Here is a 15,486-nt window from a genome sequence, read left to right on the forward strand (position 1 = left end):
TACAGTGTTTTACCATACAGCCAGTATGGACAATTTATTTAGCCAAAAATCACAAAAGCAGAGAGTACTTACATTTTGCGTAATTTCAGGTGAAAAAAAATAAAGGAGATTTATTTTAATTTTAATGGATTAATATTCTACCATTATTAAAAAAAAAATTTAAGTGCGGTGCTTGGTTTATTTATTGTTTAACTAAGTAGTTTATTTGATCTGAGTAATTAGTAGGGGCAGGCATTTTTCGCGAATAAATCTGAACGCTTATTAGACTGCAACAATGTATACCCGCACCAGTGTTTTCTTCATTGTGATTGACGGCCGTCTGCGAGCGAAGTCGTTGCCTACTTGTTTGAACCACTCAGGATGCATTTTCTTTTTTTGCTCCGAAAAACTGTGATTGGTGTTGTAACAAACGACATGGACCTGAAAGAAACTCACCCAATCGCGACAAACAGACGATGCTAAAGTGTTTTAACTTTCAGCTAATCTCGGAATCTTTTCGCGAAATATGCATGCCCCTAGTAATTAGTATTGGAATAACAGCTTTAGCCTTACATGAACCTGTAAAAAAAATTGGTTGTCGGTAAAGTCGGTTTACGGACGACAGTTTAACGTGACAACGTCATAACAAAACATTGATGAAATGATTGCATACTTTTATGAATAAAATTGAATCATTTTTATTGAATTATCACTATTTTGTATGGATACAAAGAAGGAGTGAAATGAAATCTACAATTTAATTGATAAATGTACTATTTTTTTTTCATTCATTAATTCAAATATGTTTATTACTTCAACGAAGAGATTATTTTAACTATAACTTTTGTACATGTTTGCTATTTAACTTCTTCCAATCTGTGTTATTCTGTTAAGGATAGGACGATGATAGGCAAAGTAGGAAACGAATGGGAGTGTTTCAAGGTTGAAGTGCCTCGAAAAAGTCAAATCGATGGTTGTTCCAATCGAGTGGAAGAGAGATGCGGCGCAAGCGTACAATGAGCGTAACGGGACAATGTGCGTAACGGGACAACGTGCGTAACGGGACACTTTTTCGTGCGTGCAGCCAGCGTTCATCGATATATTAGACGTTGTCACGTCAACAAAGGTTCAGTCGTACACGGGATCGACATCAGCGGCCGATCCGAACCGCCGTCGAAGAGGGAGGGGGGGGGGGGGGCGGAAGCGAGTACCTGTATCTGGCGGGGGAACACAACAGGATGCTCGACCAGATGATCCGTCCATCGCCGAGGGCAGCGCGCCACTTCCCTTCCCGGAGGTGGCGGTGATAAGGCAGGCAAGGGGGGAGAGAGGGGGGCGCTCCCACCCGGACCTCTCCCGGGCGTCGTTGCAACACGTGGCATCGCGGCTGGCTCTTATCTGGCGCAGATAACACCGCGCGCCCATGTCGCCGCTAGCAGCCGGCGGGAGGAGGGGCGGCTCCCCCGTCCGCGGGGCCCCAATATCACGGAAAACCAACCGCATCGCTACAAAAATAGTGTTCGCAGTAATACCGAGTTCGGGTTCTTACCTCGACATTTGATACTTTGTGTTGTACCCAGTACCTACCTCTAGACACCTGAAAAATTCGCGGATTCAATTACCTCTAGGATAGCCTCCATTATCCTCTGCATTTCTCAAGAAAACACACGTGTTCATTGGGTTCGAACTTGTGAGGCGTCTCCACTGGGTAGCTTGTGATTCGAAGCTTCTTTGGTCAATAGTCTGCCATTTGCCCAGAGAGTTCCAGTTAACCTGCGAGCCAATAGCAGAACCAGCAGAATTGTTCACATGTTTGAATTTTAGCCTATCACGAAATGAATCCGCGAATTTGTTCCGGTCTCTACCTACCTCCAATAGTTAAAGTTAGCTGGATAGCTTTCCAGTATTAATTTGCGGAACATCAGTAAGCACAATAAAACAAAAAATTAAGTCCAATTAACTATTGAATATTCGATCATCATTCGGTGAAATAACAAAAATTTATGCTCGAATGAAACATTAATCAAAATATTAAAATATGCGCCAATTTTCGTAAGACATAATCATTTTTACCTCGTAAAAAAAATTATTTCCTGTATGAAAAAATAACCATAGTCATGTTTAGTACAAGGTTACAATTTCTTTCTTATACAATATATATTTTTGGCAACTGGTTCCAAAGGAATCTTTTGTAAAAGTATGGAATTTTTTTTTATGTGTAGGCCGGGGTGTGTGTGTGGAATAGCCCCCAGAAAGATGGCCCCATCACGCAGAAGCGAATACAGGATTTTATTTCACAAAAGATAAAAAAAACTTACGTTACTATTGACACCAACAATCTGACATATAGGCCTACAGTAGTAGCCGTAGTGACGCTGCTTCTCACACAGTTGGAATTGCAGGTGTTGGTTCAGCACCACCTTGCACCACACAATAATATAATATATTGTTCTTCATTGATATTTGCAATTTTTTTTTCATAACTTCAGATGAGGGGAGGTATAATTCCCCCCCCCCCCCCCAAATCCCCCACCTGCGTCCTCATCTGCTCTCCTGGGATATTAGAAAAATAAACTTTTTAAAAGAAGATTTTTAAGTCAACCTGGAACTAAAAACTTTGACGACGGTGTCGCTAATGTATGTAGAGACCTGGAAAATTCGCGGGTTCATTACGTGGTACGCTAAAATTCAAATAATTATACCTTAGTGCTGCTTCTGCCATTGGTCCACTGTTTATCTGGAGGACTGAGGGCCAATTAGAGACCCTCACTCGTAGAAGTGTCGAATCACAGGCCACCCAGTCGTGACGACTCACAAGTCAGCAGCCAATGAACAGTTGGCATTTGCCCGAGTGTGTAGAGGATATTGGAGTCCATCCTAAAGGTCATTGAACCCGCGAATTTTTCCGGTCTCTACGAATATGTTTAGGAATGTTGATATCACAGGTGCGGCGGTAATGAAAGCGATCGGCGGTAGCGGGAACCTGGGAGGCCCCCACGGCTACCCCAAGGCTACCCCCACGGCTACCCCAAGGCTACCCCACGGCTAACCCACGACTCCTCCTCCCTCAGTCGCTTGTGTGGCCGCTGATGGGGGGTTTCTCGGGGTCCTCTCGTCTTTTCTATTCACCGCGAATTCATTCACATTCGTATATGTGTGTGAGTACGTGTGACCTATAAAGGCCTGAATCCACAGGATGTCTGGATGTCTTATGGCTAGATACTGGAAATCGATTGCACAGTCCAAAAGTAACAAAAATGCCCTGTAAAACAGTTTAGATAAATCGTGCATTTGCACTACCATACCGCATGATAATGCTCATAATTTCAGACATAATTAGGTTACAACAGATCAGATTACACAATTTGAAAAGATATTTTAATTTACGTTAAAATATTTCCCCCCCCCCCCCATATTCATAGTCACTTAAAATGATGGCCAATATAAATTCAAACATATTTAAATTTAAAAAAAAATATTTTTTTGAAATTTAAATTGTGATTAACTTTGTACATTAATAGTTTTTTTTTTTTTTAAATATAGATAAATCGTAAAATTTCACGTTTCTCTTATAGAAACACGTCCAAAAATATCTAGAGTGGACGTGTACAAAATTACATAACATTATGATGCTATAGTCTGTTTCACGATTAGATTGTGGTACAGAGTCAATGGTCCCCACTGTTGCCAAAATTGATACGGCCCGGCTTGTTAACATAAAAATATTATTTTAGTATTTTATCAATATTTATAATATGTTTTAATATTTTTTACATCACTATTGGTTTATCTTCTAAGATCATTAAATAGTGTATTTAGACAGTATTATTAAAGTTGTATACATTTTGAAAGAAAATTATCAATTCTAAACACAAATTATTATTTTACAGGAGAAACTATTTGTAGCAGTTGGTCACTATTAATGACAAAATATCCTATTAATTATGTTCTACGTTGAAACAACGCCAAACATTTTAATATTAAATTATATAAACATATTTGATGACAAAAACGGTTGAAACCAAGATGGCGTATTTCAGTTACGTTTTCTTAGAAGAAAGAATTGAATATTATCACGTGGCGCTTTTGATGAGATAAAACTATACAACGTATTTACCTAATTCCTATTACAAATTTTTATTACAAAATAATTTTTTAACTACATTAAAAAAAACTATTATATTATAAAATTGTGTCTAAAACTGTTGTGCTCATTGGTTATATCTCGTAACAAAGCATACTGAAACAAGGACAGCGTTAATAGCAGATATCGTGCATTGGAAAGAGAGAGTAAATGCCCATTTACATGCAATCGAAGGTCGAGACACTGTCAAAGTAGTACTGAAGTTTGATTACTACTACCCTCAAACCTGATAACAGAACTATTCTGTAATATGGACTGTAAATTTTCTCTTGTTCATTTTTCTCAGTGAATGCCAATGCTTCTCTTTCATTATTAGAAACACGCAGTCAGTTAGTTACTATTAACTTACCTATATCTAAGATTTATAATGAAAAATTAGTATGTTAAAAATAAACATCGCTGCTAAATTTCTTGGCACTACTATTAACAAGGTATGTATCTACAGATTAAAGAATGAAATTTCAATATTGATTCTTAAACAAAATATATGATTTGAAAACTGACCATTCAAACATGCCAGACACTTTTAAAACATAATTACGAACACACACAACAGAACAAAACGAGCATAGGCCAAAACGACGAAGGTAATCCATGGGTGGGGAAAAAATCCGCAAGCTTACGTAAACTTGAAAAATTGTTGGCCCTCAGGGCAAGCACGGGAGTTGGATCGTTCCAGAAATATCTGCCGAGATACGTACTGTGGATTTGCATTGACGTCAATGTTCGGAGGGGGAGAGGGAGATATCCTTGGCGCGGTAATAAGCGGCCAGATTACGTATCCAGAGAGCTGCGACATGCGAAATGGCGGTCGTCGTGATAAAGACGATGGGACAGGTTTCCGGGTGACACTCACCCCTCCCCTTTTCCCTTCCCCTTTTTTTACCCCTTTCTCCAACACAAACGCCTTTTGGTACCGAAAAATCCCTGTCACACTGTCGCAGTTTTGTCCCCGAATAGGCTTGTTTCATAACAAAATTCAAATATAACTCGCCACTGACGTCGATGAACTGATCTGATGAATTTCGTCTGAAGATTGCCAATTTATTTTCGTTGGTCGTTCACTTGGTTGGAAGTCAATGCCACTTGTAGGCATGGCGGCTAACCGCTCGCTAGACATTCACAATCGGGTCTAAATCACCGAACTTTGACTGATTAGCTATCGACTTGTAAGTAGTTTCAGCTGGTTTGTCTGTGATTCGATCCTTCTTTGGTCGAGGGTTTATAACTGGTTGAGATTCGTCCAGATGAACAGTAAGCCAATAGCAAAATTATCTAAGAGGTATATGTGTTTGAATTCTAGCCTATCACCGAATGAATCCGCGAATTTTGCAGGTCTCTACTGATTACCCACAGCCATGCTCGATTCTTAATCAACTCGATGTCAAGTAAACTTTAAAATACTTGGTTATTAAATTATTTTTTTCATTCTTAAGACCAGACTATCAATGCGGTAGTACAATTCTTACATAAAAGCGATGTAATTAATGTTTTCGTAAGCATGCAAAAGTGTCAGGCTTACAGAAAAGCAATTAGCAAACGTTTTTATTACCGTATTACATAAAGCATCGTTTCAGTGGCATTTGCGTCTTACTTAATAAGCGCCATGACATTAGATATACAGCATAAATAAGAATCCTACCAGCAACCTCCAGCTGTAAGTTCATCGCAAAAAAAATTTTTTTGGAATAATATACGAATTATTGCCTGAAGTGTTTACTAAGGCTGGTTGGTATACGGCTCTGAAGTTAAAAAAAAAAAAAAACTATTTTACAAATAATAGAATGAACACTGAGCACTTTGATCATGTTTAACGAAACAAATTTTTGAAACCACTAAAATAAATTCTTCGAAATAATTAGGGGCAACAACACGCAGAAAAAAAAGTATGGAAAATACAGGTTTTTCTCCCAGTTATTTGAATTAAATAATTTTTTAAAGCGAAAAGTTTACAATAAATTAACAACTTAGTTTAATTAAACAATACATATATGACGTTTAAAAAAAGTTATTCTGCTCTAACCTAAAAGGCGTATAGCGACCATAAGCCGCAGTTGTTTTCAGCTCATTTTTTCGTGATCAACCAGCAGCAGACGTTTGTCGGCAAAATTCTGGCTTAACCTGTATACGTAATTCTGTTCCACTACTGTGATTCAAATTTCATACCATTTCTCTTTTTATACTGACGTTTCTTTATGTTATTTAGTATTTTACTTACTTAGTTATTATGTTAGATAAATTACGTTTGTTATTCTCTTGCGTTTAATTAACATGGTTAAGTGTAAGATAATACTGAACCACTCAACTACGCCATGAAGTCGTTAATAACTAGAGACCGGAAAAATTCGCGGATTCATTTCGTGATAGGCTGAAATTCAAACTTGTGTACATTTCTGCTGGTTCTGCTATTGACTCGCAGTTTAACTGGAGCTCTCTGGGCCAATGAAAGACTATCGACCAAAGAAGCGTCGAATCACAAGCTACCCAGTGGAGACGCCTCACATTTTAGTACCCAATGAACACGCGTGTTTACTTGAGAAATGCAGAGGATAATGGAGGCTATCCTATAGAGGTCATTGAATACGCAAATGTTTCCGGTCCCAATTAATAACTATAAAAAACATGGCTGCATGGCCACCACGCATGTAAGAAGTGTAACTTCACAGACAAGAGGGACAGGACATTTTTAAGGTAGGCTACTATATATTTATATATTTGAAACACGCGTAGTCATGCGTTGAAAATAAACCTTCGTTTACTTGTGTATGTCCATGTCTTCAATGGAATCTAATAATGAATTAATAGTTTATGATTAAAAAAATATGATGCATAAACCCCATTGAAAATGCCTATAAAAATTGTCGCTATTCTAATGCTAACACCGGGTCAACCTCAGAGTTGAGAGTTGAGATTTTCGAATAGCTAAATTATGCAAACGGAAACCCTATCCTAAAGGCCATCGAAACCGCGAATTTTGCAGGTCTCTACTGATAGGTAGGGACCGGAAAAATTCGCGGATTCAATGACCTCTAGGATAGCCTCCATTATTTTCTGCATTTCTCAAGTAAACATGCGTCTTCATTGGGTACTAAATTGTGAGGCGTCTCCACTGGGTAGCTTGTGATTCGACGCTTCTTTGGTCGATGGTCTCTCATTGGCCCAGAGAGTTCCAGTTAAACTGCGAGCCAATAGCAGAACCAGCAGAAATGTACACAAGTTTGAATTTCAGCCTATCACGAAATGAATCCGCGAATTTTTCCGGTCTCTACTGATAGGTGATGTTTAACATTTGAAATCGACTGTTTTTATCATTTTTTCTATGTGTTTGTATATACATATTTCTTTTTTCTGTTCTTTAGGTTTTCTCTATGACATACATTGTCAACCAGCAAAGGCGTATGTCGAAAATAATAATGTTTTGAATCAATCTTTCCCATTGCTACAATCATTCAAAGAACGCATACATAATAAAGCTGTATCTCGGAGGTAAAATGACAACATTCACATAATTGTAATTTTTTTTTAGAGTTCATTTGAAAGTTATGTCAACATAGTGTTCTTTAGCTCCGAACAAAACTGGACATGCTTATTTTCAATATGAAGTTTCATTATCAACATAGTGCGTTATACGACTATATGTAGAGAAAAATGCACATAATTGACGTGATTGCCTACTCGAGATCATAAAAATTGTAAGTGGTGCACTTTACCTCCGACAGACATATATGTGTGTGTGTTTGTTTTACGGTTGTCAAGCACATAAACTTGATAAACATTATCTCACCAACACTACGGATCGCAGCACACCTCCCGCCATCGACAATTGAATATTGAACATTAAAAAAAAATGTTATTTATTTTTGATCCTTATTATATATGCAGAATTAACGACGAAGGTAGGCGCGCACCACGTTATCTTGACGTTATTAACATTTAATAAACTACGTGCGGCAATCCAGTGTAGCTACACCCACAGGCCACGCTACCAAAGAGTGAGCAAATGAATCGACTAACTCGAGGAAAAAGGCACAGCTGAAACTGCTTCCACCGGTATTCGAAAACAACACTCCTGAATCTTATTCATTTAAAATCTGCCTCCTCTCCAACAATTTACTACGATATATTTGCAGCCCGAATATCACTGGTTCGAACCCCCCAGTGCCTCCCGGATGAATTAAACTTAAATCATTAGTAGGGACCGGAAAAATTTGCGGGTTCAATGACCTGTAGGATGAACTCCATAGTTCTACGTGCACTCGGTCAAATGTAACCCACTCATTGGCTGCTGTCTTGTGGGAAGTCCCAACTTAGCAGCCTGTGATTCGATAAAACTTTGGTTGGTTGTTTCTCATTGACCCAGAGTCATCCAGGTGAGTTGTGAGCCAATAGCAGAGGCAACACTGAGGTATAACTAACTGTATTTTAGCCTATCGCGAAATGAATTCGCGAATTTTTCCGGTCTCTAATCATTAGTAACACCTCAAAAACTTTGTGTCTTTCACCAAAGTTACAGCCTAAATTATAAACACCGTTAGTAGAGGTTATGCGAGGCACTCTGTCGACTGGGACCAGCGGGTGGCAACTCAAATAGCCCAACATGTAACCAAGTAGTGTTTCAAATCGACACGATAGATAGCGCTGCTAAAGCTAGCTAGTTCTTTTGTAAATTCATAGAGAGCGTTAATACTTAAAATTAAATATTAATTTAAAATGTTAATGACGGAATTACACAGCGAAAAAAAAAAAAAACCTTTCAGCATTCTGAAATCGTATCGAGCATCCTGGCAATAAACAAGTCTTGAGGCGTTTATTAAGCGAGACTGATAGTTATCTGATGCCTCCGTTGACAATGGAATTTTTTTTAATACATTCTATCGGCACGCATTTTCGATCAACTTATCTAGTGCATAGTGTGCAGATAGGCAATGAGGGGAGTTTTAGTCATTGTGCCAATTATTGATGCCACTGGCTGGCCAATCCCCTCCTAGCACGTGATGCATGTTACCCTTCATGCATGGCTTAAACCTAACATGAGACGCAATTAAAGAGTCTCTCCCAAACACAATTTTAAATTTAGGTTAAATTCATAGACGGCAGTGCAGTAGGTGGGTTGTATGCGGGTACAGAAACATGGCGATAGAATGTATTAAAAAAAAATCATTGTCAACGGAGGCACCAGATAACTATCAGTCTCGCTTAATAAACGCCTCAAGACTTGTTTATTGCCAGGATGCTCGATACGATTTCAGAATGCTGAAAGGTTTTTTTTTTTTTTTTTCGCTGTGTAATTCCGTCATGAACATTTTAAATTAATATTTAATGTTAAGTATTAACGCTAGAGGTGGGTCGCAAAGTATCAACATGATACTTTGGAACTGATCCACGCCTGTATCAGGAACTGCAAACGAGTACACTTGAAAAGTATCAAGTACTTTAGTATCAGGTCAGAATTCGCCTGGAACAACACCACAGCCAATGTGCGCAGAACAGGATCGCAGATGATGATAAGTTGGGCGGAGCTTGTGAAAGGGGTGGGAGCAGGAACGACGAATAAGGGATAAAGAAGGTAAAGAATGTAGGGGAGGAAGCGCAGGGGAAGGCGTTGAAGGAGAGGCGCAGAGCGAAATTGTTACAAGTCGTTTTGTTTATTGTCCCACTTCAAAGTACGCTCAGTGCGCAGTGCGTGCACCGTCTCGTTCAATAATAAAACTAATGCAATTTTAATATTAAAAAGTACATTAATACAAGATATAATATTTATATTTGTGCACCTAACAGCTATGAAAATGCAAATAAATTCTCAGTTGACACTAATAACAGATGTAATCAACATATGGACTTTCTTTTTTCGAAAACAATTAGTAACTAGTGTTTTTATACATTAAAAATTCACGATTTTATCAAAAATAAAAAATAAAAAAACAGATAGGTACATTAGTGAGCATACTATATCAATGTTTACGTTTCAAATGTTTCTTCAGATTAGTCGATGATGATTTATAACTCAGTTTTTGTTTACACAAATTACAATTAGCAAACTCATTATTTTCCGTGAAAAAATTCCACACAAATGAAGTCTTTTTCGTGCACTTATCCATTCCTTATTTCACTATAAAGATACTAACTAACTACAAAGCATGACAGCCCGCAACATGGTGATACACGGCCAGGACGAACTGCAGTGAATGTTGAACTTATTGATACTGGCTGTATCAGGCGGGCATGAGCGTATCAGAGGGAGAGAATTACCAGGCGTGATAAGTAATGTATCAGATTCTCCTTCCGGTCGCACGGTCTGCGTACGCGGAGCTTTGTTGCCTCCTGGGACCGTCTGATACAGAAGTATCAGATACTTGTAACATGGTACAATGCTGTATCAGTATCATGTTGGAACAGATACCGAATTTGCTGTAACAACCCACCTCTAATTAACGCTCTCTATGAATTTACAAACGAACTAGCTAGCTTTAGCAGCGCTATCAAAATTAATATTTAATGTTAAGTATTAACGCTCTCTATGAATTTACAAAAGAACTAGCTAGCTTTAGCAGTGCTATCTAAATTAATATTTAATGTTAAGTATCAACGCTCTCTATGAATTTACAAAAGAACTAGCTAGCTTTAGCAGAGCTATCTAAATTAATATTAATGGTAAAGTACATATTAACACTCTCTATGAATTTACAAAAGAACTAGCTAGCTTTAGCAGCGCTATCTAAATTAATATTTAATGTTAAGTATTAACGCTTTCAATGAATATACAAAAGAACTAGCTAGCTTCAGCAGTGCTATCTAAATTAATATTTAATGTTAAGTATTAACGCTCTCTATGAATTTACAAAAGAACTAGCTAGCTTCAGCAGTGCTATCTAAATTAATATTTAATGTTAAGTATTAACGCTCTCTATGAATTTACAAAATAACTAGCTAACTTTAGCAGCGCTTCTAAATTAATATTTAATGTTCAGATACGGGTCGTTACCACAACGCCGAACGTACAATAACGCCGAATACCATAACGCCGAATGCAAAATTGACCGCAACGCCGACAGCTAGAAAACTGCTGTGTACCACAACGCCGAAAATACAGTAACGCCGAAAAATGTTGCTGCGGGGAAGAGGGGGGGGGGGGGGGGAACAGGAGCAAAATGAAAAAAAAAAAAAAACTGAATGAATATGTGTGCTAACCTTACCTAACCTAACCTTTTTGGCAGTCCTGCAATGACATTTTAACGGGGATAATGTATTTCGGCGTTGTGGTACACAGCAGTTTTCTAGCTGTCGGCGTTGTGGTCAATTTGGCATTTCGGCGTTGTGGTGCGTCCTCCTTCAGATGCGAGTGCATGTTCTTCGGCCGGGACTCCCCGCGGGTCTGGCAGTCGGCCCGCGACTGCTGCTGTGACTGTGCAGTTGCGATGCCGCCCCGACGAGCAACATGCTCCTATAGCGCCCGAGGGGATACTGAAGGAGGAGGAGGAGGTGGAGGAGGGATCCTGGCATCAGCGGGAAGGGCGCACTCAATCACCCGTCCATCCGAAGCCCCTCAAGCCTCGGGTGGTCGTTATTGTCCGCGGATCCCCTCCCGGGAGCACGAGGGGGGTAGCCGGGCGGGGGGAACACTCGTCCTCTCCAGCCGCCGGCAGCTCTCGTGCGTCATCGCGGCCCGCTATTCTTGGCCGCGTCGTCTCGGGAGCACGCCCGGCGGGCTGGGCGAATAATCTTGACACGTACACCCGAAACTTCGACACTAAACTACAGTTTATTAAAAAAAATATATATATATATATATATACATACCTCCTCCCTTCCCCCCCCCCCTCCCAATCGTTTTACCAGACCATAGGGCTCGTGCCACGAACGAGACTTCGAAAATGAATTTAAATAATATGCTACTTTGGCAGCCCTGACTTGGCGGTGAAGGGGGAATGTCTGCACGTCTTGTAAAAGCGTGACTGTGTGAAGCGGGTGTGACGTCAAAAACTACTATGTCTTATGGAAAACTTTCTGTACATTTTTTAAAAGTTCTCTGCTTTATTGCACACGCACATAGCTCAAAATGCGGGCAGTATGTGACACACAATCACCGTACCCAGAGATGTGTAGGCTAACCCCACGTGCAAAACTCTCGAACAGCACGCTTCCCCCCCCCCCCCCCTTCCCGTACGTGTGACAACTATTGCGAATCCTACTCGCCTGTTGCTTTATCTGCAAGCTGGAGCAGTATAAAATAAATTATTGTACTCTTGTTACATTGTAAATCAAGCTAGATATTTATGAGTTACAACAAAATACAAGTATTCTGGATAACCAAGAAATTAAATAATGTTTTGGTTTTTATGTAGTAAACAAAACGTTTAAACATGTAAATAATTTTAAAGTAAATTTGCATAAAAGTTATCATTTTGTAATGCCTTAAAAGGTTATGATAATCGGTAATTGTTCCTAATTGTGTATCCAGTTGAATTAAGAAAAAATAAAATATTAGAACAAAGAAAGGTATTCATTGTGTTTATAATGCGAAGCTGTAGGATTACCAAAACATATTCGATCTTGAAAATGTGTATAAATTTTTGGGAAACTTTGTTCGGGGTTTAATTGTTCTTTGTAAAACATACAATTGTATTTTAACTTGAAATATTAAAATAATAAAAGCAGTTGAATGTGTTAGTGGATGCGAAAATGTATCATGACCAAAATATATTTTATTTTGGAAGTATGAATTATAAAACATTGATAATTATTGGATACACAATGAGTAAAAAATTAACTAACTCCATTGAACATATTATTTGAACCAACAAACACTGCACAAAATTTATCTTCTTAACTCGTACTGATACGAGTTGGAGTCAAATAAACACAATTGTAGACTAAAAAATGTTTCTTTTTAAGTGAAAAGATTGAAACACGTGAACTGTTAACATTTCCGTGAATATTTATTTTTTCGTAGTACTTTCCACTTTTTTATTCCCTGCGACAAAACATAATTTATTTAATAAACGTTTAAAGGAATTTTCCGTGTCTCGGACTAACTTTACGAACTCATTTTTAATTATTACTTAGGCATTTATGCAGATTGCTTCCCCGTCCGTCAACAATGAGGCAGAGTTGAATAATGGAGAAATTAGCTAACTGCGATTTGAACAGTAAATGAAATGAACTACAGAGTTGAAGTATTCCGACAGCGTCAAGAACAGGGCTTCTGGATTGGCAGTCGTTGGCTGGGGTGCCGTCGCTGCAAGTATGCCGCATGACGTGGGCCCTCACAGGGAAGGATGGGGGGACAATGGCGGCTTCAGGATGACTTTTCGGGAGGGGCTATCGCACAAAGAAAGGTCGTGGTTGCAAAAAAAAAATGAAAGTGGTCAGATATTGGCCTTGGAATATTATTTACAAATTACAGGTTTCAAATACAAGAACCTTAGTAGCTCTATGCAACTTTTGATGAGATAAAAGTTTAACATATGAAATTAAATATTCAAGTAAACATAAATACACACTAATCAATAAAATTGATCTCGGGAGGGGCTATCGCCCCCACCGCCCCCCTTCTGGAGCTGCGCTTGCGGAGGAGGGGTAGATGAGAGGGGGGCAGAGAGAAGATGCGCAGGCGCTTGCCCGATCTGCTCTGTGTCACGGGCGACAGACGCCTTACCCCCCTTCCCCCCCCCCCCGCCGCAGGAGTCAGGCTCTCTGCCGATGCCACACGCGACAGCTGGGACGGCCTCGAGTCCTACTTTGTCACTGTTCAGCAAATACCACGCCATATTTACAAAAGAACAGCGGTTACAGGTTATCCAGAGATCTTCTCAAATAAATGCACGCCTTCGTAAATTTTTTTTTGCACAGAAACTCACAAGATTCATCTTGTACCTATTGCTAACAAAATAGCAAAACCTTCAAAAAATTTTTTTTTTTACGTCCACAGCAAAAACATCATTTTTTTCTTCTACTTGCATATGTATTTATCCAGGAGTATTTCTATAGATTCAACACAATACCTCGAGCATTTGTTGTTCTGTCATGTATATTTTTTAACAAATAATTACTAAATGAAATATAATAGGTTTAAAAAGTCGCGCAAGTGTTCTTAATTACTATCGCCTGCGTGACTTTTGACACTCATATTACAATTAGTAGTAAGTATATCGGTAGAGAATAATTGTGACAGAAAACTAATGCAAGAGAGGTATAGTGCTAGATTTCCAGACGTATCCCTTATATAATATAAGTGATGAGAAAATTAATTGTGGAGGTGGGGGGGGGGGGGGAGGCAGAGGACGGCGTAGTTCGAGTCCGCCTCGAAGATTTTTCGTTACAAACGTCGGAATAAAATCATAAGTGTTTCGTATTAATATGTAATTTTATTATTAATCTCTTTAATACAATGGTTACACAGAGTAGTGAAATATTTACAGAATAGATGAATCACAAGTACGATTATTATTATTACTGTCGTAGTTATTAGCGATTAAAATCTGATGATATCTTGTGACACAAGAAAGTTACCGACTATCACTGTAACGAGCAAATAATTCGTAACAATCACGCGCATGCGCCTCCGCTGGTACGATGACGTCACAGGCGAAACAAATACCGGGTGACAAACACGCACAGACACGATCTATCCGTTGAGGGCTGAACCATTGCTGAGGCATTATTAGTATCGTAGTTGTTAGTTATCAACGATTAAAATCTGACGGTATTTTGTCACACAAGAAAGTTACCGACTGTCACTTTACGAGTGGATAGGCGTTTTCACGTAAAAAAAAAAAAAATCACCATGGCTTGCGAGATGGAGTCTTCACAGCGGAACACAGAACTCTAACCTCGGAGTACGTCACTGTTTGCACGAATACCCAGTTATCTACAACTTCGAAAAACACTTCGTTTATTTCATGTGCGTTATTTTCGTCGATCGGTCCGTGAATTATCTCTAACATCCCAATCATTACGATTGGGTCCTGAGAAAGGGAAGGCGGTTAAAAAATCTATACATGAACTTACCCGGGAAAAAAAGGCGGGCGGGGTTGTAAAAACCACTCTTACGTAATATTTTACTACGAATCAAAATATTTGATTCCTTACTTTAAGAGTAGTATGTGAATGGCGGAACTGGAACATGGCTTCTGGCTGTGGATGGTGCGGATTGTGATTGTCGGTCCGCCATCTTGGATTCTGACGTCACGGCGGCCATCTTGGACTCAAAAATTCCTCAAAATTCCTCAAAATTCCTCAAAATTCCTCAAAAATGACTCAAAATGACTCAAAATTTCCCGTTTTAAGAAAACATTTCCCGTTTTCGAGGGAAAAATTCCCGTTTCGAGGGAAAATTAGGATTTCGAAAAACCACAAAAGTCGTT

The 15,486-nt window shown here is 39.0% G+C and overlaps 1 protein-coding gene across 5 annotated transcripts in view; it reads right to left on the bottom strand.

Annotated features, from left to right (window-relative positions):
* LOC134530282 (C-Maf-inducing protein-like) overlaps nucleotides 1-15,486 on the bottom strand; it is a 344,834-nt gene that overhangs the window by 300,513 nt on the left and 28,835 nt on the right. The window contains exon 1 of one of the 5 annotated variants that reach the window (XM_063364993.1): nucleotides 1,191-1,385. The exons of 3 other annotated variants lie outside the window; for them this stretch is intronic. In XM_063364993.1, coding sequence (XP_063221063.1) covers nucleotides 1,191-1,361 — 171 coding nt within the window. In that variant the 5' untranslated portion in view covers nucleotides 1,362-1,385. Of the gene's footprint in view, nucleotides 1-1,190; nucleotides 1,386-11,122; nucleotides 11,599-15,486 lie in introns of those variants that run through there. One more of the 5 variants, XM_063364994.1, reaches the window with a different exon arrangement.

This window comes from Bacillus rossius, chromosome 3, assembly GCF_032445375.1.
Source record: "Bacillus rossius redtenbacheri isolate Brsri chromosome 3, Brsri_v3, whole genome shotgun sequence".
NCBI lineage: Eukaryota > Metazoa > Arthropoda > Insecta > Phasmatodea > Bacillidae > Bacillus > Bacillus rossius.